General features: G+C 39.5%; 2 protein-coding genes across 2 annotated transcripts; one reads left to right on the top strand and one right to left on the bottom strand.

The window, feature by feature from the left end:
• The first annotated feature begins 1,169 nt into the window (after positions 1-1,169).
• On the top strand, positions 1,170-14,091 carry LOC122640977 (dihydroceramide fatty acyl 2-hydroxylase FAH1-like). Its single transcript, XM_043834282.1, has 7 exons — positions 1,170-1,358; positions 9,759-9,829; positions 10,679-10,771; positions 11,036-11,232; positions 11,363-11,468; positions 12,361-12,507; positions 13,830-14,091. Exons 2-7 carry the CDS (start codon positions 9,779-9,781, stop codon positions 13,947-13,949), a joined length of 714 nt encoding a protein of 237 aa, XP_043690217.1. The 5' UTR covers positions 1,170-1,358; positions 9,759-9,778; the 3' UTR covers positions 13,950-14,091.
• A 4,331-nt stretch (positions 14,092-18,422) lies between these two features.
• On the bottom strand, positions 18,423-19,276 carry LOC122639106. Its single transcript, XM_043831940.1, has 2 exons — positions 18,821-19,276; positions 18,423-18,775 (listed from the first exon to the last, which is right to left on the bottom strand). Exons 1-2 carry the CDS (start codon positions 19,200-19,202, stop codon positions 18,423-18,425), a joined length of 735 nt encoding a protein of 244 aa, XP_043687875.1. The 5' UTR covers positions 19,203-19,276.
• Positions 19,277-20,939: the final 1,663 nt, after the last annotated feature.

Below are 20,939 nucleotides of genomic sequence, written 5' to 3'. Positions count from 1 at the left end.
ATGCAACTCGCTGGTGAAACCTAACTCTCTCTAGATAAAAATGCTCGATTTCGGCGGAGGCATGACAAAGGTAGGATGGTGATTCAAGAGGAGCTGGTCCCTTGCCATTTTGAGTTACCCCTTGTGGTTGACTATTGAAAAGGATGGATTCACTTAATCAATCTCATGAATAGAAAAGGTGTTTAAGGAACTTTTTAATCTTTTTTAGTATGGCATTATCTACCATGTCATGACTTTGATGGGATAAAATTTTTAGGGTAGAGACCTTCGCTCATATGTTGTCAACTCAATCCAAGTTGAGATCAAGTATTGGGAATTTAGTACGATATCGGTTTGGTAGCAAATACAAACTTCATTTTTAATACCGATATTATTCCAACTCAATTCCAATATAATTTTGATTTTCGATTTCGGTGCTAAACATGGTTTAGTGTATGGTATCAAAACAAGTATCAGTCAACTCAGAAATCGATATGATATCAAATTGGCATTGACAACAAATTTACCCCTAATCCTTCTTTAAAAATAGGTTTTTTGATCGATTTACCCCTTGTTTGTACCGTGTCATTGATACGATATTGAGATCAACAAGGTATAAAATCGATAATCTCTTGTTTATACTGTGTCACCGATATGATATCGACACAATATCAAGATCAATAAAGTACAAAACCGGTATCGGATCGGATCGTCCCACACCGATACTTAGAACAATGGGACTTCCAGATTGATAACCTTCATTAGCACGAGGGAAGCTTTCTTTTGGGATATTCTCCCTTATTCCCCATCATCACAGGGTGTGACAGATAGGCAGTGAACCGTGGTCCACGGACACTGAGGCTGTTTAGTATTGACTGTCCTTATGTAGAGAGAGAGAGAGAGAGAGAGAGAGAGAGAGAATATCAGAGAGAATCCATGAATAAAAAATGAATTCTCTCTCATGGATTCATTGGGTGATTGAGACTAGAGAGAGATAAATAGCTGGCAACGGTTAACATCTAACGTGAGATCTTTACATCCAACGTGAGATCACGCTGGAGTTCCTATGAATCTCCCTCTCTCACTATGCTAACAGCGTAGAATTGTCATTTTAGTTTCTCTAAAGGCTAAATATAATATGATATAAAACGACCTTTTCTCTTTCTCTCTCTGTCACTGAAAATCCTCCGTCACTCGTATCTTTTTCTTCTCCCTCCACGTTCAATTCAATATTCGATTCCGTGGGAGGGAGAGAGGAGAGGGGAGAGGGAGAGCGAGAGCGAGAGAGAGGGAGAGATAGAGGCGCTCGGAGCGATCTCTCTCTCTTGGGTTCTCACAAATCCAAAGCAGAATCTCAGATCGGAGCTGTCTTCACTCTGGTTTGTTTCTTTCTAACTCTTTGCTCCATTTTTTGATTTGGGTTTTTTTTTTTAGATCTGAGCTTATGGACGATGAAAATTGTGTTCTTTCCTGTAGTATTGGGGTTTCTTTGGGTTGATTTGTTGTTCTCAAGGGCTTTCCTGGGCTACATTGTGTGCTTTTACTGGTTTTTTGGGGAATGGTACTGTTTAGTTCTGGATATAATGGGTTTAAGATAAGTTTATTTCTGTTATATGTTGACAAGATTTGGAATTGTTCTTTTCCCTTAATACATATTTTGATGTTGTTGAGGATTGATAGTTTTGATTAGATTGGTGAAATATGTTTTTTTTTTTTGGTAGAAGGTGAAATATGGTTGTAGTGGGTTGATTCTGGTGGTTGAGTTCATATTGAGGCAATTCAATGATAGTGAAATGGACCTGATTGATGGGGAAGTTTAACACTTGAAACGAAATCTTAAGATAGAAGTTTTTTTTTTTTTTTTTGGTTACTTTAACGAAATCATTGGAATGTCAATTCAGTGATAGTGATTGAAACCACAGAAATTTAGCGTTTCGAATGCAATCAAGAAAATGTGATGGAAATATTTCATGAAATTTATAATTTCAAGATATATAAATGTAATCAGTTTGGCATTCAAGATTTGTATCTTTTTTTTTCTTTTCTTCCCCCGCATCCCCCACCCCCCACCTTTTTTTTATTTTTTATTCTTTTTTTAAGGTTATGGTGATTGTTGAGCAAAACATCAAACCTGAAGTAGTGTTAGGTAGGCCACTGATTGCATTATGCTTCCCTGAGCAGGATTCAGAAGTTCAGAATTGGGTTCGGATGATCCAATTCCATCCTAGATCAGCCAGAATCAGTAAAGAAAACCCTAAAATTGGCCATAAGTGACTATAAAATCCCATTCTGTACCATTCTGGATTGGATGGAATCGGGATCATGGAGGATTGGCCAATCTGATCTCAGTTCCTCAAACCTGTTCTACATTCTATCTATTGGACCTTGATTATATCAAAGAGTACTAGTTTTTCTGGGAAGTAGAATATATTTCTACAGCTTTTTTCCCCTTTCTCTTCAGTTAATTGCTTTTGCTGTTTCATTGAAATCAAGTTAGATATCTCCCGTCAATATCTATTTTTTCCAGCTTTTGATAAATCATAAAGTTCTTTTTCCCCTTTTGTTTACTTATCCAAAAGAACCAAAAAAAAAAAAAAAAAGGCTGTCATTTGTAGCCACAAAAGAGTAACTTTGAATTTCTGTCATCACATGACCCCTCTGACCTTCCTAATTTGGTCATATAATACACTGCTAGAACTTGTTCTAGGCCTGCTAAGCTTCAAGTGACTTCCCTTCTCTCTTGGCCATGCCTGTCCAATTTTCCCTTTTCTTCTCTCTTTTTTTTCTTTGGGGTGGGGGGGGGGGGGGTTGTAAATGCCTATTCTTCTCTCCTATTTAACCTTTTGAACTACTTCCACTTGCATTTCTTTCTTGCAGGTTTTATGACCTGTGGACATTTTTCAGACCTAAACCTTTGTTATTCCATATCAAAACTCAAGCTTTGCTTTCCATGCTTTATCTTATTTTTCTGTTTTTCATTTTATTTGAATGTTAAACCAATTAAAGAATACCCAATTACCCATCACTGCTTATGTAAATGACACATCGACCTTCTCTTTGTTTCAGAAGAAATTCTGTATCTGTTGTTTATATTTCTCCCCTTAGTAAATTTTTCCCTGTTCCCAATCCCCCTCCCCAAGAATTAAAGAAAAACGTATGTGTATAAGAGGAGGGAAAGGGCAGTCGGGTTTTGACCTATTTCAAACTCATTGGGAATGAAATTTGTTGGTCACCCTATTATTTCATATAATAAATGAAGGATTGATCATGGATACTGATCATCATAAATGCTTGCGACAATTGTAGTATGTTTACCTAGTATAAGTGAGCGAGGGAAGATAGTACTCAAGGAAATTGCCCTGTTGTAAAGGGTCAATAGTGAAAGAGAATACTCCTGAAGTTCATGTTGGAATTTTACAAAAGCAGGAAGAATTTGACTATGAACATAAAGATGGGAATCAGCATGGATTGTAACCACTAGACTACTATTGATAGATCCTTCAATGTGGAGCTTATCTTATTATTCTATAAGGAAAAGAACACAAGTTGAAAGTACTGGACTATTCATGACAAATTCTCTGTGATAGCTGGTACCTGGTGAAAAAAAAGAGAAAACAATCCTTAAGTTAATGTTGGGACTGCACCATGTGCAGGAGGAAATTGAGTTGAGACATATAAATTTGAGAATGAACATGGGTTGTAATCAAGGTGTCAAGTATTGGTATTGGTCAGCGTATTCGAAAACTGGTTTAAGGGACATCTCAGATACTTATTGGAGAGACTCTAGATATGCTTTTATACACATGGATATGCTTATAATATAGGTAAAATTAGTGTTTTTAAGTTATAAATAATGATATCCAACCTATCTTCGCGGTATCTTTTGATTCAAATTTTATTAATTGGCAAGTGCAATATCAAACGTACTAATATGTAATAAGAAGCAATTAAGCAAGAAGATTTGAAAAAAAAATTCTATGATTTGAATCTTCATTGGCTAGTGCAATTTTATGTTTGTTTATTCACTCCTCGGTCATTTTTTAGTGTAGAAGGGATCCACTTAGGTTTTGGCAAAAACAAATTAGCGTACGCAGAAGTTTTCTTTCAAAAACTGGAATTTTTTTCTTTTGGCAGCTTGTGTGTCGAGTGTATTGGTCCGTATTTGTTTGATAAAATTTTGTATATAAATTGTTTTATGTGTCAGTTCTGTATCGTATTGACATCATGGATCAAGAACTCGGTCAAAACCTGTTGAAACCATCGAGATATCTCGGTTTCACAGGTTTTCGAGACTATTTGGAGATGGATTTTTAAAAGTGCAGGGTTTTGACCATGTATCGGTGGTTTCGACCAGTTTTGACCATGTTTCGATCGAAACATAGTTGAACCACCTGAACCAGACCTATATAATACCTCATTTCGACCGAGAAAGGCATATCTCGACTTGGTTTTGACAGAGAGGTTTCCCCATGTATGGGAGAAAGTACCAGGTTTCGACCAAAACTCGCTTTCAGCCAGGTCGAAACCCGAGTTTTTGATCCTTGATTGACATGACCAATCTTGATACATATCAGACCTTACCGAAACTTGACACCTTTTCTTTTTTGGTCAAAAATTTGACACCATTGTTTTTTGGTTGAAAATTTGACACCTTGGTTGTAATCATTTGACTACTATTGATATGGCTATTATGTCACAAATCTTTATCTATTTTTCATGATATTTGTTCTGAAAGGATGAATCCAAGATACGTAATGTAGTCCTAGAATAGGAATTACTCCCACTAGGAACCAAGTAGAACCAAGCTTAGGTTAAGCCTGCTGTTTAGGGCTGATTAGGGGCTGTTTTAGAGCAAAATTAGGGTTTAGGATGGGAATGGGGTTTATAGGGCTTTAATCTGCAGGTTTAGAGGGTCATTATGGTATAAAAATATCTGGATTTGAACAAGTTTTAATTTCCTGCAGAAATTAGGGTTAGGTTTCGGGTTTTGTAAATAAGGTAAACAACTAAAATTATGGTCTAAAGTAGGATTTAGGGGCAGGGGTTAAGGTCGACTGTTAGAGGGGCTAGGGGGAAGATTCCGTTGCAATATGGAAGGTTTCTGATGGCTGAATGTGTCCCAGTAGAAAATTAGGGTTTTTAGGGTTCAATGCAGAAGAGGGATCTTAGGGTTTGGCTGGACAGAATGGGCAGCAGCTAGGGTCGAGTGGAGATGGTGATGAGGGGAAGTTATGGTCCAAATCTGATCAGATTCCAATGGAGGAACAGATCTGAATCAGAGTTTAGAGTCTTCTAGGGTTTATGAAAATAGGACAGAAGAGAGAAGGAATTGATTGGGGAAGGGAAGAAAGGATAAACAGAAAATAATAAATTCAAACTCACTCTCGAATCCTCTAACAGCAGTTTGAATGGTTGAAGGATGAAGCCAGCTTCGAAGAAAGATCCTCCCAGCCGTCCCGGCGTAAAGAGTCGCAGGATTCGACCCACCCTTCCACCTTGATAGAACCACAAGGATGCATAAACTCTTGAGAGCAAGGAGCAGCAGCAGTAACCAGCCACGAAATCAGTGTTTTAATTCAAATCAATTGTGGGGGAGCCTCCCACGATATTCTTTATTTAAATAAAATGCCTACGGCCAAAACCTAATACAAATCTAATACCTCTCACTTAAAATCGTGGAAGGAGAGAATATATCTAACTTAAATTAAATTCAAACTGTAGATTGTCCTAACTACCCCTACTTGACTTAAATTAAAAGACTATAACTTAAAACTACTAATTAAAGGAAGATTCCTTATTAGCCAATAGGATAAAAGAACCTATTAACCAATAGGAGCTCTTCACTTAAATTAGACCCATTAAACCCATTGAACCAATTGGATGCAACCAATTTCTAAGCCGGTTCAATCTAAAAAACAGAAAAATAACTAAGTATGGAAAATATAACTCCTAACTTACGGCTCCCTATTCAAACCCTAAGTTCATAAGTTCAGGGTTTCTTCTTCTTCTTCTTCCTTCTTGGAGCTGCATCAACTCTCCCCGTCTTGAAAGCATTCATCCCCGATGAATGGCTGGAGATCACAGAATGGTCTTCCAAATCAGGATCGAGTTGCTTGAGTTCATCTTCAGCGGATGGTGCAGTCTTATATGCGGACAACAGCTCTTTGGAGGATGAAGAAGGTTGCCATGCTGGCTGGACAGCAGCCCTTTGACATACCACATGAACACCTCGTAACTCATCATCATCAAGATAATTAGCCACATCATACTCATCATCAGGAGGGAGTGGGTGAATACAATTTGCGCCTTGGTCGTCGTCTTCACCTTGAACTTCTTCCTTTTCAGCCACGTTGATGGGCTTCTTCTTATGTGGGCAGTCCCTAGCAATGTGCCCTTTGTCTTGACAGTAGTAACAAGTGAAGGGGTCATTTCGGCCTATAGGGGCCTTGCCCTTGTCATCCTCACGTTGGGGAACAGCAGGGAGAGGGGTGTTGCCTGTAGAGGAACCTTGTTTGAAGGTGCTATTGTTGATGTAGGCCGGCTTGGAAGTAGAACCCGGCTGTTTACATGAAGCTAGTAACTCCTCTGCCTTCAAGGCCTTCTCAAAACAAGCGCGAACATCTACCACGTCAACCACTTCAATTGTCCTGTTGATCTCACTTGATAGACCCAATCTGAACCTGGAAACCATTTGGATGCCTTCCTCCCTAATGCCAGTGTGGGAAGAAAGGGCATTGAATTGCCTCATGTACTCAGTTACAGTCATGGTTCCTTGACAGAGGGAGTTGAATTTATCCTGCATTTGAGACCTGAAGTGCCTTGGTAAGTATTGCTTGTTTAGGTCATATTTCATGTCTTCCCAAGTGCGGGGTGCAGTACCATTAAAGTCCATCTCTCTTTCCGCAGTTCTCCACCACTCATGTGCAGGTCCGACAAGCTTAGCACGGACTAACTTCATTTTCCCTTCTTCAGATAGATCATACCAGTCGAAATAATCTTCTATTGCAGCAAGCCAATCATAAAATACTTGGGGGTCAGAGTTACCATCGAATTCTTTCAGCTCAAGCTTCACCTTTTGGTTGCCTGTATGTCGTCGATTAGTACCCTGGTCTCCAATGAAGTAGGACCTCATATATTCTTCAAAAGTAGGCTGTCGACCTCTATCTCTGTCCCAGTCTTCTCTATCTCTGTCTCTGTAGCCTCGGTGGTGATCTCTATGTTCCCGAGAAGGCTCACGGGCATATCTAGGTCTGTCCCGACAATCTCTATAATCATCTCTATCATCTCTATCATCTCGATCAGTCCTGAATCTGTCCTTGTGACCTATATGTCCAGCTCTATAACCCCTGTAGTCATCTCTAGGGCTCCCATCTCTGTTAGGCAGTCTCTGTACCACTGAATGGGGTTGGTACCTGTCCTCTTCTATGGGTACATTGCTGTCCCCATTAGCTGTAAGCTGCCTATGTTCAATTACTTGCAGCCTTTCAGCCATAGCTCTCTGTTCAACCCTAAGGTCTTCAAACAAGGTCTTCTGGTCTGCAGTAAATTTTCTGAACATCTCTAGCATGGCTGCCATAGGGTCAGCTGGTTGTGGCAGCATCGGATTGCCATGTTCATCCATGGCTCTGATACCAAAATAATGTAGTCCTAGAATAGGAATTACTCCCACTAGGAACCAAGTAGAACCAAGCTTAGGGTAAGCCTGCTGTTTAGGGCTGATTAGGGGCTGTTTTAGGGCAAAATTAGGGTTTAGGATGGGAATTTGGGAATGGGGTTTATGGGGTTTTAATCTGCAGGTTTAGAGGGTCATTATGGTATAAAAATATCTGGATTTGAACAAGTTTTAATTTCCTGCAGAAATTAGGGTTAGGTTTCGGGTTTTGTAAATAAGGTAAACAACTAAAATTATGGTCTAAAGTAGGATTTAGGGGCAGGGGTTAAGGTCGACTGTTAGAGGGGCTAGGGGGAAGATTCCGTTGCAATATGGAAGGTTTCTGATGGCTGAATGTGTCCCAGTAGAAAATTAGGGTTTTTAGGGTTCAATGGAGAAGAGGGATCTTAGGGTTTGGCTGGACAGAATGGGCAGCAGCTAGGGTCGAGTGGAGATGGTGATGAGGGGAAGTTATGGTCCAAATCTGATCAGATTCCAATGGAGGAACAGATCTGAATCAGAGTTTAGAGTCTTCTAGGGTTTATGAAAATAGGACAGAAGAGAGAAGGAATTGATTGGGGAAGGGAAGAAAGGATAAACAGAAAATAATAAATTCAAACTCACTCTCGAATCCTCTAACAGCAGTTTGAATGGTTGAAGGATGAAGCCAGCTTCGAAGAAAGATCCTCCCAGCCGTCCCGGCGTAAAGAGTCGTAGGATTCCACCCACCCTTCCACCTTGATAGAACCACAAGGATGCATAAACTCTTGAGAGCAAGGAGCAGCAGCAGTAACCAGCCACGAAATCAGTGTTTTAATTCAAATCAATTGTGGGGGAGCCTCCCACGATATTCTTTATTTAAATAAAATGCCTACGGCCAAAACCTAATACAAATCTAATACCTCTCACTTAAAATCGTGGAAGGAGAGAATATATCTAACTTAAATTAAATTTAAACTATAAATTGTCCTAACTACCCCTACTTGACTTAAATTAAAAGACTATAACTTAAAACTACTAATTAAAGGAAGATTCCTTATTAGCCAATAGGATAAAAGAACCTATTAACCAATAGGAGCTCTTCACTTAAATTAGACCCATTAAACCCATTGAACCAATTGGATGCAACCAATTTCTAAGCCGGTTCAATCTAAAAAACAGAAAAATAACTAAGTATGGAAAATATAACTCCTAACCTACGGCTCCCTATTCAAACCCTAAGTTCAGGGTTTCTTCTTCTTCTTCTTCCTTCTTGGAGCTGCATCAATACGTTTCTGACCAGATGTAATGGGTTATCTATGTTTCTTTTGATGTTGAAATCTCTTAGAAGTTATCCAAGGAGATTTGCACCTTTTGTTCCTCTCATGGAATCAAATTTATTGTTTTAGAAATGATACCTTTAGAGGTGGATTGACTTTGAAACTTCTGGCTAGCCTAACCTTGTGGACTAGACCCCTCCTATCTATATCTTTTCATTGTAAATAGTAGGTCAAAATAGTTAAGTGGCAAACACATCCTATTCCCCATCATAACTTTTTTATTATATATTTAACCTATTAAATATCTGTTATATTGCGTAAAAAGCCTTGTAAAATGCTGTTGGTTTTGGAATACTGCATGAATGCTGACTGGAGAGGCTCCCAATTAGACTGTGGAAAGATTTTGGTTATTGCCAAACTCAGAATTGTCCCAGCATTTGAATGGCATTTTTTTGTTGCTTTATTTTCCTAATTAAAAACAACAAATAATGCTATTAGTTGGATTTGTCAACATAACCTTTTTAAACAATAAAATAAACCTTTAAAATTAAAACCGAATAATGATTGTTCCCCCTTCCTATTCCATAAATATCATAGGGGAAAAAAATCAGGGGGAAAAATAAAATAAAAAGGAGACATCTCCCTACACTTACATTTCTATTTCATTTTTCCAAACACCTCCAACCTCCTAACTCTACTCATATTCTCCAACTCTCCAAAGTAAAAGGAAAGTGTCAAATCAAAACAAATGATTTGCATTAAACTATTTTTATAGAATTTAGATATAGTCCTCTCCTTATGTTTTTTTGTTCTCATTTTGTTTGATATATTTGACATCTAACCTATTTTTTATTTTAATACACCTACAGTTACATAGTAAGGTGCCAAGATGGTTGCACAGGGCTTTACTGTGGACTTGAACAAACCTCTTGTCTTCCAGGTTGTTTTTCATTGCTTTGCTCTTATCTTTTCCTTTCTTCTTGAGAAAACCCTGCTTGTTTTTACAGCAGTTTTAGAAAATATTATCTTGTGCAATGGCTGTGATTGTACTCTCTACATATTGGCAGTAATCATGATCCAAGGTTCAAAGATTGGATTAGCATATCCAATTTCATATATGCATGTACCACCCTGTCCATTGGGCATTGGCTGGGTCAGATGATCTGATGTGAGGGTACCCAACAAGATGATCATTGTTAAGGCTCTAAAAGCAATAACTTTACATGATACGACAAAATGACATGTACTTTTGATTCACACCAGTCACATTCCTATCTGGACCAGGTGATTCAAATTAGATTAAAAAATTCCTTAAATGGTCACTGGATGTTTCAGTTTTACATCCCTCCTGTTTTATCCCATTTGGTGGGTTGGTGATCTTATCATATACTTGTACTCCGAGAAATGCTTAATCTTCTTTGCTTTTCCGTTCTCCTTTGTTCACTATGTGTTATAAACTTATACCCCCTCTTCCCCCCCCCCCCCCCAAAAAAAAAAAAAAAAAAAAACCCTGACTTGACTATCTGCTTTTAATTTTTTTCATTAGCATCTGGTCTAAACTCTAAACATAAGGTGCAACTTGGGCTGGCCTGTGAGATATTCAGTCTCAGTTTTGAACTATATTGGTCCACTCCTCAAGCTTTGTCCTATTTAATATTTTATGAATTCCCCAGTACCCCAACCCAGCCCGACCCAAGTTGCGCCCTTCATCTAAACGCCCTTTTTTTTTTAAATGCACTCAATTGTATTGGGCATTTCTTTTATATTGACCTTTTAAAATTCTTCATAGGTCGGCCATCTCGGCGAATCCTACCAAGAGTGGGTTCATCAGCCCATTGTTAGCAGGGAAGGCCCACGCTTTTTTGCAAGTGAATTCTGGGAGGTATTATGTTTTCCTTTTTTTTTCTTAATAAGTAGGTAATTGGCATTACATTTTCTCTTATTGAATGAAAATTACCCATCACTGTATATGCCTGCATGCATATTTCCACATACACAAACATATGAATTAAGAAACTAGTTAGGGTTGGCATAAATTGGTGATGCTTCGTGGAACTTTCATTCCTTTTTTTGTAAACGTAAACTGGACCTCTCATTCCTCCCCTTTTGAAATTTGCTTGTTTGATTCTTTTGCGATTTGAAACAGTTCTTGACTCGGACAGTATGGTGGGCGATTCCCCTCATTTGGCTTCCAGTTGTACTTTGGTCCATCTTCACATCGATCCAAATGGGCCTCATACTTCCAAAAGTAGTAATATTGGTTGCTTTCGGGATATTAGTGTGGACATTACTGGAATACACTTTGCACCGTTTCCTTTTCCACATCGAAACAAAAAGCTATTGGTACTCTCCTCCACTCTCTCTCTCCTCCCTTTTGCTTATATCTGCCTTTTGATATTCTTTGTACAAATCTCTCTCATCAGGCAAGCAGACATAGTTAGAAGTACTAAACATTAATGAACTCTTTCTGCAGGGGAAACACTGCGCACTATCTTCTTCATGGCTGCCATCATAAGCACCCTATGGATGGGTTACGTCTTGTTTTTCCTCCTGCTGGAACAGCTGTTCTATCAGTACTGGTATGTCCCTTCCACACCTTTCAACTTACAATTGCTTGACTTGGATAACTTTACAGCTAAAAAAAGAGTAAAACAAGTTTCCCGCTTGACATTTCCAGAAGATTGGAAAGATCGGTTATATAACCATTTTGACTATGGGCCCCAACCCAATAGATGAAATTTTCTGAGAGTCAGCTGGCCATCTGTATCTATTTCATGCAGAGACATGGAACTTATATAAACATGCTTGTGGGTGTCCAAATTAAGGCTTATCTCCATGCTAATTGAATATGGACTATCTTTCGCTTTTTCCTCTCCATGCTTCCAATTTAAATGTTAAGATTCTAGAAAATATTTTGCCTTGTATGGTTGAATATGAAAATCTTTGACTGTAGCTAAGTTTGTGTTTTCTCCCAAAAGTGAAACAGAGGATGGGGGAAAGATTGCTAACTTTTCGTACTTTTGAAAAGGCAAGAGCTTCTATGGACAAACACATCTAGATAGGTATCTCTTGATGAGTAGGTTATTTCTGCCATGTGCAGGTCTGATGAATCCCTTACAGCAACACAGTTTTTTTAAAAAAACTGAACTATTATTCATAAATTCGTGGGTGAGGCCATAAGCCACCACATCTATATATAGAATTTATAAACTGACCCTCAAATACTTGTATAATGACTTGAAACTCAAACTACTACTTGAATAGTAAAATCAGATACCACATGTTTCAAGGGTGACTAGGACAACTTCTCCACAAAATATGAGCATATGCTAAATTGTTGTGTGGCAGTTAAAGCTCTTCAGGTTGTTCATCAAGAGATACCTCTCTAGGCATGCTCACATAGGAAAACTTTGTCTGTTTGGATCTTGCTTTTTACGATTCTTCTGATTTATCATTTGCTATGATTACTAGTTCTGGAACCTGCTTAGACTCGTCTCATCTCCTGCTGCTACACCTGCTTTGTTTGGTGGCGGCTTGCTCGGCTATGTTATGTACGACGTTACCCACTACTACCTCCACCATGGACATCCATCTACAGAAGTGCCTCGTGAGCTGAAGGTGAGTAATAAAGTCAAAAGGATTTATTTTTTTCTTATATGGTATTATAATCTTTTTAAAGGAATATTGTGTTATAATAAGACCGAGGAAGCCCCCCTTTTCCTGCCTGTATGCTGATTTTGGCACATCTGCCGGTTAATGAGACTTGGAACCAACCATTCTTGCCCTAGCTATCAAACAGTTTAAGTTCAGTAGACCCTATGGAATTGATGTAAAATGAAGAGAAGGAAATAACTAGAAAGAAGAAGAGGAGATAGACATAACAAGATAAGCTAAAACTTACCTAGTAGGGTTTTGTGCGAGCAACAACTAGCTCCAGAACTCAATAGCATCAACCACAAGTGTAAGAAAATAGAGCAACAACTGAACTTCAGTAAGAAAATAACAATTCACATACTTAGCTTGGACAGCTCCCTTGCCTTTATGTAGGCGACAATGCCTTGGAACATAGTAACTTCATACTCTCTCTCTCCAAAGGGTGTACCCAGTGCACGAGGCTCTTGCCACTGCAGGGTCTGGCGAGGGTCATACTGTACACAGCCTTACCACCCCCGCTTCGAGGAGAAGGCTATTTCCAGACTCAAACCCGTGACTACTAGGTCGCAATGGAGCAGCCTTACAATTATGCCGAGGTCTGCCCTCTCTCTCTAAAAGTGGGATCTCTGTCACAGCATGACACCACTTTGGCCTTAACTTTTTGCCTAAACTTTGCCTAAACTGCTCTGATTTGCAATGTCTTGATCTTGTTGGAAAGCTAACTGAATAAGCTTTCAAGTGAAACCTAAATCATGGCAATCAGTCAAGGTTTTGACCTGCAAAAAATTGACTCAGAGACAAGTGACTGATCTAGACCAAAATAATGTCTCAACATCCTTTGAAGCTTGAGATGCTCCCATATCAGGGATAGTCAGAGAAGTTTCTTTACAAACAGGGTCCTAAGGTTTATGTTTCATGGATGCCATCCTACAAAGCATGGAAGGTTTATCTGTGTGGATTTGCTCCTGTTTGTTGAATTTTTTTTTTTTTAAGGAATCCTCAGATGATGCTGCATGTTAAATGCATAGTTCTTCTCTTTTCCCCCTTTCCCTTGCATCCTCAAAGAAAAAACTTTTATTGAAATCAGTCATAGTTACAAAGTCAATTTAAGGGCCTGGCCAATATTGTAAGTCTCCTCTAACTCCATCATCCATGCTATTACTCAGAGCAAGACTTTCCCTTATTTCCCTGTACGAAACTGAATATTTGATTTATAGAATTATAAACAAATGGACCTTTTAATATGGTTATGCTGATCGTTGCGGTTCCTTTTTTCGTTTTGCCAGAGGTATCACATGAACCATCACTTCAGGATTCAAGATAAGGGTTTTGGGATAACATCTTCACTATGGGACTGGGTCTTCGGAACACTTCCTCCTTCCAAGGCTCCTCAAAAGAAGAGATAATTTAATAGAAACTGCAGAGGAAAATTGCAATTGGGTTCTTTGAGGTGTGCGTGTAAAGGAGGGCCTGGCTTACATTGAATATCATTGTTGTTATCTAGTGTCATTGTTTATTTATGTAGTAATATAGGCCAGTTTTAGCTTAGTTTTATCTTTGTATCCATTCTTTCTTCTGTCTCTCTTGCTATTTATCTGTCTTATCATAGCGGCTTCCTCAGATTTAGTTTTGTCGTTTCGTTGACTTGCCCCCACCAGTTGTTATTGTGACACATTCATTTTTGGAGGGTACTTAAATCTTCCTCTCCAACTCCTGGAGTATAACCATTTAAAGAGCTTTCATGTGTACAGGTTTTTGACTTGCTGAATGAAGTAGGTACTAGCAGGTGTTTCTTGGTTTTCAATTATTTATTGGTCTCTCTTATCCAAAATCTGATTGATTCATGGAAGTCAAGACATCTTGTGGTGTTTGACTACTGGTATCTGCAATACATATGAGGATCATGGGCAGAGAGCAGAGTTTAACATGGTCAGAAACCGTTTTGTTAACAGATACTAATTAGTTACACTTCAAGTCTCCTTATTAACAGATACGATTAATTAATTACACTTTAAATTGGTCATTCTTGATCCAAACTCCCACAGCTTTCAAAGCTTTGCCTGCCTTTTGCCTTGGGTACTTGTCATATATTATCAGCTATGTTTGAATATGGTTGGGAAAGGTTTAGCATTTTGTCCTCGTTGCATCTCAGCCTGCTACCATATTACCTGCTAAACAGAACCGTTTTGGTGTCTGAAATAGTATCTCGGTAACTGGAAGATCCCTTGGAAACCAACTATAAAGAGTTTCAGGCTGATTTTCTGAGCAGCATGCTCTAGATCTCAGGAGTGTATCTCTCTTATCTGAATGGAATAAGCATTATCCAGTTTTGGTTGCTTTTCAGAACAGATTGGAGAGGGAAACCATTGAAACGAATTATGGAATAGGCAATTTGATTGTTTGCGTTTGTTTGAAGAAAAAAACAGTGTTTGTCCTATGTAAGGGTTTAACAAAAATGGCTTCATTAAGAAGTGAGGTTCTCAATTCAAAACGAACTTCACGTCAACATCAGTTCACGTGTATAGTGTATATACTGAAAGGAAGCATAAAACTTCTACTTTTATCTGACACATGTCTTAATTAAAATATAATCATATCGAATCGCTTGCTTGATGAAACAGTTTCCTTTCCAAAAGCTACAACCTATTTTATTTCATGTTTGTCCCTTATTGTTTTTATTTTTTCTTGCAACTTATGATGGTTTGTGGATTATAGACGCATTAATATTGGATATTATAGTTATATTGAACATACAATGCAGATATTCAGGTAATAATTTTTCAATTTATATGAATATGTTACTTTTTTTTTTTTTTTTTTGAAAACTACACATTTAAAACCAGTATCATCCGTTTTTGTTTGTTTGTTGTTTGCTATTTATTTTTTAATTGTACCGTTTGACATTTGCTCAATGAATTGAGCTCCTCTCCAAGGAGCCCAATGCCAGGGAGTGCGGAGAGGGCATACGATGGTTGGGTTGTGCTACACATATCTCGATGGCTAATTGATGCATGCCGAGATGTGTGCGACACTGCCCAGCCATTGGATTTCCCACCGGGCACTCCCTAGGCACTGGGCTCCCTGAAGAGGAGCCGGATACTTGCTCAGTTTAAAACCCGTACCGTAAGTCTCTGTCTTTTTGCCGTTCCCATTTTTGCCAACTATGGTCATGTTTCATGCATAGTGGCAGATTTGTATTGGAGGCATCAATTTCAAATGATACTCTGACACCAGCATAATAAATAGTTGGGGAATTGACACTACTTGGTCGTGCGCCTTGCATAGCGATCACACCCACACACAGAACCTCCTTAGAGCATCCTGGAAAATCCACATTTATATGGAGGCAAGGCGGTCATTTTCAAGCGCCCCAAGGCGATTCTGTGTCTGCTGAGGTTGTCACTTGTTCAGGACCGGGTAGCATCCTTACTCCCTATATAGTTGAAAAGTTTTGAAGATTCATAAAACTAAAACAGAGTGTCATTTTACTCCAATAGAATCTAATGGTACTTAAATAAATTTTATGTAACTTTGAATTCACGAGAGCAGTTCTTTTATTAGTTTTGTGGTGAGACTCGGTTGGTGGAATGGCTGGAACTTCATATAATGAACCAACCATATATAATATGCTGATTAGACAAGTTGTGAAAGATTTAATCTGTACTTGGTCGTATGGTCTCCATACAAGCGTCCAGGCCAATGGGGGAGCACGCTTGGGTATCTATCCAGGGGAGAGAGGTGTCATTTTACGGTGCCCTATGAGAGGGCGTAGGAAACACCACCAAGTAGAGATCTTTTCCCTGTCAAATAAATACCATTGTATTATAAGATGTGGTTGCAAGGATGAAAAAAGTTAGGGAGAGCGTTGGACATGCCGCACACCTCTAACTTCTTGTAAACTAGAGGCATGCACCAATGGGAGCGCAGGACACATGGGTAGAGGCCATTTACATAGGAGAGAAAGAGAGGTTTGGGACTCTAAAAGTTAATTACGATATGAGATACCAAATATTATCACAAGAAGACCCCAAGACCTATCACTCACTTTTCCAAGTTTTAAATTAAGGGAACATAAACGCCACCCGGTCACACAACACAGCATCACCTGCGCCTAGACACCGCCGCACATGAAATGATCGGTGCATTCCCTTGAAAAGGTGGAAAGGATCAGGGGTGAATCGATCATTTTGCGTTTGGCGGTGTCTGAGCATAGTAGATACACACCACATTGTGCGACCGATTAGCGTTGTTTCTCCCTTAAATTAAATAGAGACATAACTCAAGTCATAAATTTGAAAGCTCTCCTGGCTCCTCTTCCCACTTTAACGTTGAAGTGAATTACTTAACTACCTCCCTGTAAACACCAAGTTAAAATGAAGAAAAAGACTGCTAGAGGGATGTCTCAAAGATAAAAGGTATGCTATGGGGTAGCTATGACCCACACGGTGCAAGATTCCTCTCATCCCTCTAAAGTCCCTCTCTGCTTCACTCTCAATCTAAAGATAAAGTAAAGGGAAGCTTGCTGTACAGAGCCCAGATAGTGACAAAGTCCCAGAAAGTGTTAAAAGAATGTCTTAAAGAAAATGTCAAAGAATGGAGTATCAAAAAGGCACTGGGCGGCTATCTGGTTGCGATTTGGAGTTCTAGGAAATCAACCCAAGTTAAGGTTACAAATCAAGGTCATTTCTCACTTGGATATGCTCATAAAAAGAATCGTGATGAAGTTTTGAAGAACTCTCCCTGGTGGTTTCACAGATATCTCGGATATGCATCTTCTCAAGTCCAATGCATTGTCAGTGCATCACACTTAAGAATCCAACTGTCAAAAAATGAACAGTGACATCTTTTTATCCTTTCAAGTATCAGGTGGATGATTGAATTCTTAAATGCACCGCGCTTGAGAGGATAAATTTCTTAAATACCTCTTGCAACTCTTCTTTGTATATATTTTATTGGATCATATCGGTTTTGCAAGTAACGGATACCCAATCTAATGTCGTGCACTAAAACCTTGGATTAGGCAAGCTCTAGCTATCATTGGAGCCCCCTTATCAATTCAACTTGAGTGAGAGTCTCTTGGCATGCGAACATTTCTGCAAGGGTTAAGGTGGAATACCCCCAAGCGATGACCTATTTCCCAATTTCTTTTAAGAGAGAGGGAAATAAGCGCCACCTAAAGTAAGCGCCACCTATATAATTTCTTGGGGCCCAAAAGCTCCCGGTTTGTGCGTGACACAGGGTCATGTACGGACCCAGGGTCGGATACCCTCATCTTAAAAAAAAGAAAAAAAAAAAAAAAAAAAAAAAAAAGAAAAAGAAAAGAAGAAAAGAAAAAGAAGAGAAAGAAAAGAAAGGGAAACAAGCAGGTACTCTCCACCCTTTCACATGAAAGAAAATGTCACCCGATCATGCCAGACACGCTGCCCCTGTGCAGTGCCAAAGGGGTGCGCGAAATGATTGTTGCGCCGGCGCACCCCTGCTTTAGACCTTGCCCTTTCCCATCCGACCCTACCCCGACTACTTGCGCCAATGTCAGAACCCAACCTCTCTTTGATAATGTACCCAAAATCCATCCCCATTGTTGTTGGTGATGATGCTCTTTTTCCCTTGATAATACGAAATTGAATGTAAGGAAAATTGGATGACTATATGGAAACAAGATATATCCAATTTGTTTGGGATGGAGAGGAAAACACAAAAGGAATACAAAACACAGATCTTGAACAGAACAACTGAACAAAGCATCACTTTACTGCATTATAGCACATAGATAACTAAACATTCACAATCATGCCTTTTAGGTAACATAAAATTTAAAATCAGAATAGCAGTAAATTCAGATAATTATGAGTAGATGGTAATTAAGTTTAAGTTGAAGTTCAGACCATGGATGTGCAAGGACGGAACATATGACCCACCGGTGCCCCGGCACGAAGAAGACGAAAATAGGCAGCAGGATTATTCCCGAAAGGAGCCCTAAGTATGTAGATGCCTATTGTACCGGGAGCCTTCATCATCTTAAATGCGCTTCGGCCGCCGAAGCAGAAGCACCTGCTGATGAACAAAACAAGAGCTTCCATCATCTTAAAAAAAATTCGGCAGAGGCAGGGGAAGCAGCAGTAGCATATGCGGATTAATAAAGCCACCGTTAAGGCCACGACTACCCAAATGATCCAATCTTGCAGTGTTGCGTTCTTCATCCGTTCAGGCAATATCTCATCAATCTTATGTACGAGAGTGGTACCTGAGTGTTGGATCAACACCGGAATCTCCATCGATTTCTCCATCAAATATTGGAGTATCTTTTCTCCCTCTATCCCTCTAACCGCCTTCACCTTCTCCGACATATAATTCATCGCCTGATCTCCATTCTTACCTCCAAGATCATTCAACTTCTCGAACATATTTTTCACTCCATAGTCTCCTTCCATCCCTCCAATCGCTTTCACCTTCTCCGTCATATAATTCATCGCCTGATCTCCATTCTTCCCTCCAAGATCATTCAACTTCTGGAACATATTTTTCACTCCATAGTCTCCCTCCATCCCTCCAATCGCCTTCACCTTCTCCGACATATAATTCATCGCTTGATCTCCACTCTTCCCTCCAAGATCATTCAACTTCTGGAACATATATTTCACTCCATAATCTCCCTCCATCTCTGCCTCTTCTTCCTCTATTGCTCTCGCTTGTTCTCTCCTCTTCTCAGTCTCCGTACTATGTATTTGGGAAAGTAGATCAATACAAAGACTGAAGATAGACTCCTCCAGTAATGCTTTTCTCTGAAAAGCGTCACCTACCCATTCTCACCCACATCACATATCATGCATTGGTCTTGCTATTAGAGTTCGACCCAATAGCATATTTTATTTGATTTGACTTCATAGAGTCATAGGACGGTTTCCTGTGCTACTACTTCATGAGCAAGTAAAACGGGTTCTAAACTTCTAATCCTCCTAGATCCATGGATGGTGTGAGATCGACATTGAAGAGGAACTATTTTCTGTTTGGAGTTCATATCACCTACAAGTGGGGTGTAAGGGTCGGGTTGGGGGGGGCGCGCAGACCTGAGGCTCCGGCCACCCGACGGTTGGTTGAGTTTAGGACCGGTCCAAACTTTAAAGATCTCAACCTATGGGGCAGCTAATAAAAGTGAAAAAAGGCGGGAAAACCTCCTCAATGTGTAAATCGTGTCCCCTCAATAGGATAAAAATGAAGCTTATACGTGGCTATAACTAAATAACAATCATGTCGCTGACTTTTTTATGGGTTCCCAGCTCCCACTTCTCATGATGATGACAAAGCTAGAGTTTATCTATGTACAATTTCTCTTCGTTTTTTTTTTTGTCAAGAAAATACTTATATTAAGTATATAATATATATATATAGTATATATAGGGGGGGGGGGGGGGGGGGGGGGGGGGGGGGGGGGGGGGGGGGGGGGGGGGGGGGGGGGATGGGGGGGGGGGGGGGCACGGGGGGGGGGGGGGGGGGGGGGGGGGCTAGGCCCAGGACCAAACCGCGGGGGAAGGGGGGGAGGAAAAAAAAAAAAAAAAAAAAAAAATTTGGGGGGGAAAAAAAAAAGGGGGGGGGGGGGGGGGGGGGGGGGGGGGGGGGGGGGGGGGGGGCCCCGGGGGTTTTTTTACACCCCCACACAAGGTCACCTTCCGTATGAATCCAAGAGATTAAATATACACAATTAACTTTGAATTTTAATTGCTCATATGAAAATACAACTTTAAACTATAATTTCTTTGATTTTTCCCTAAACAAGATACTTGAACTTGAGAACCAAAAAAATTCTATTTTTTCTGTGGATTGTGCAAAATCATTAAAAGGCAGGAAAAAAATTTGAGACTTTAATTGACTATTTGTTTTTTTACAACTTGAATATTCATCCTTATGAATCCAAATGATTAAATAAATATATACCCTTAGTTTACAACAACAACTCAATATTATCCCAACTAAAAGGGGTCGGTTACATGGATCCTTTCAAAAGCAAAGTAAGACAGAATGAAGAGGAATGGTGATAAAATATAGGTTAATTTGGACTATAATTTCTTTGATTCCTCTCGAAACAAGGTATTAGAAGTTAGAACCTTCTATTTTTTCCGTGGATTATGCACTTTATTCAAACAAATCTGTACTGGCACTTGAAGGCTTAATTTTATAATTTTTAGGGAAAGAGAATGCTACTTGAGTACGTACGGTGTGCTGCCACGCAAAATGACCGCGATGTCCCCTGGGAATTTTTGCCTTTCCATAAGGGCATGGCGATCATTTCATATACCCCTTGTGCCTAGGCGCATGATGCCCAAGTAATGTTCTTTCTCCCTAATTTTCATTAGTAAAATACGTCTTTGTGGGTGATAAGACCTAAACCAAATAAGGAA

The sequence above is a fragment of the Telopea speciosissima genome, chromosome 9, assembly GCF_018873765.1.
Source record: "Telopea speciosissima isolate NSW1024214 ecotype Mountain lineage chromosome 9, Tspe_v1, whole genome shotgun sequence".
Lineage (NCBI taxonomy): Eukaryota > Viridiplantae > Streptophyta > Magnoliopsida > Proteales > Proteaceae > Telopea > Telopea speciosissima.
The sequence above is the reverse complement of the archived record's forward strand: the minus strand, read 5'-3'. Positions and strand labels throughout refer to the sequence as shown.

Coding starts and splice junctions, on each gene's coding strand:
- LOC122640977 (XM_043834282.1), top strand. CDS start 9,779: ATGGTTGCACAGGGCTTTACTGTGGACTTGAACAAACCTCTTGTCTTC. Junction 9,830..10,678: donor ACAAACCTCTTGTCTTCCAG/GTTGTTTTTCAT, acceptor AATTCTTCATAG/GTCGGCCATCTCGGCGAATC. Junction 10,772..11,035: donor TTGCAAGTGAATTCTGGGAG/GTATTATGTTTT, acceptor GATTTGAAACAG/TTCTTGACTCGGACAGTATG.
- LOC122639106 (XM_043831940.1), bottom strand. CDS start 19,202: ATGGAGGGAGATTATGGAGTGAAATATATGTTCCAGAAGTTGAATGAT. Junction 18,776..18,820: donor CCAATATTTGATGGAGAAAT/CGATGGAGATTC, acceptor GTACCACTCTCG/TACATAAGATTGATGAGATA.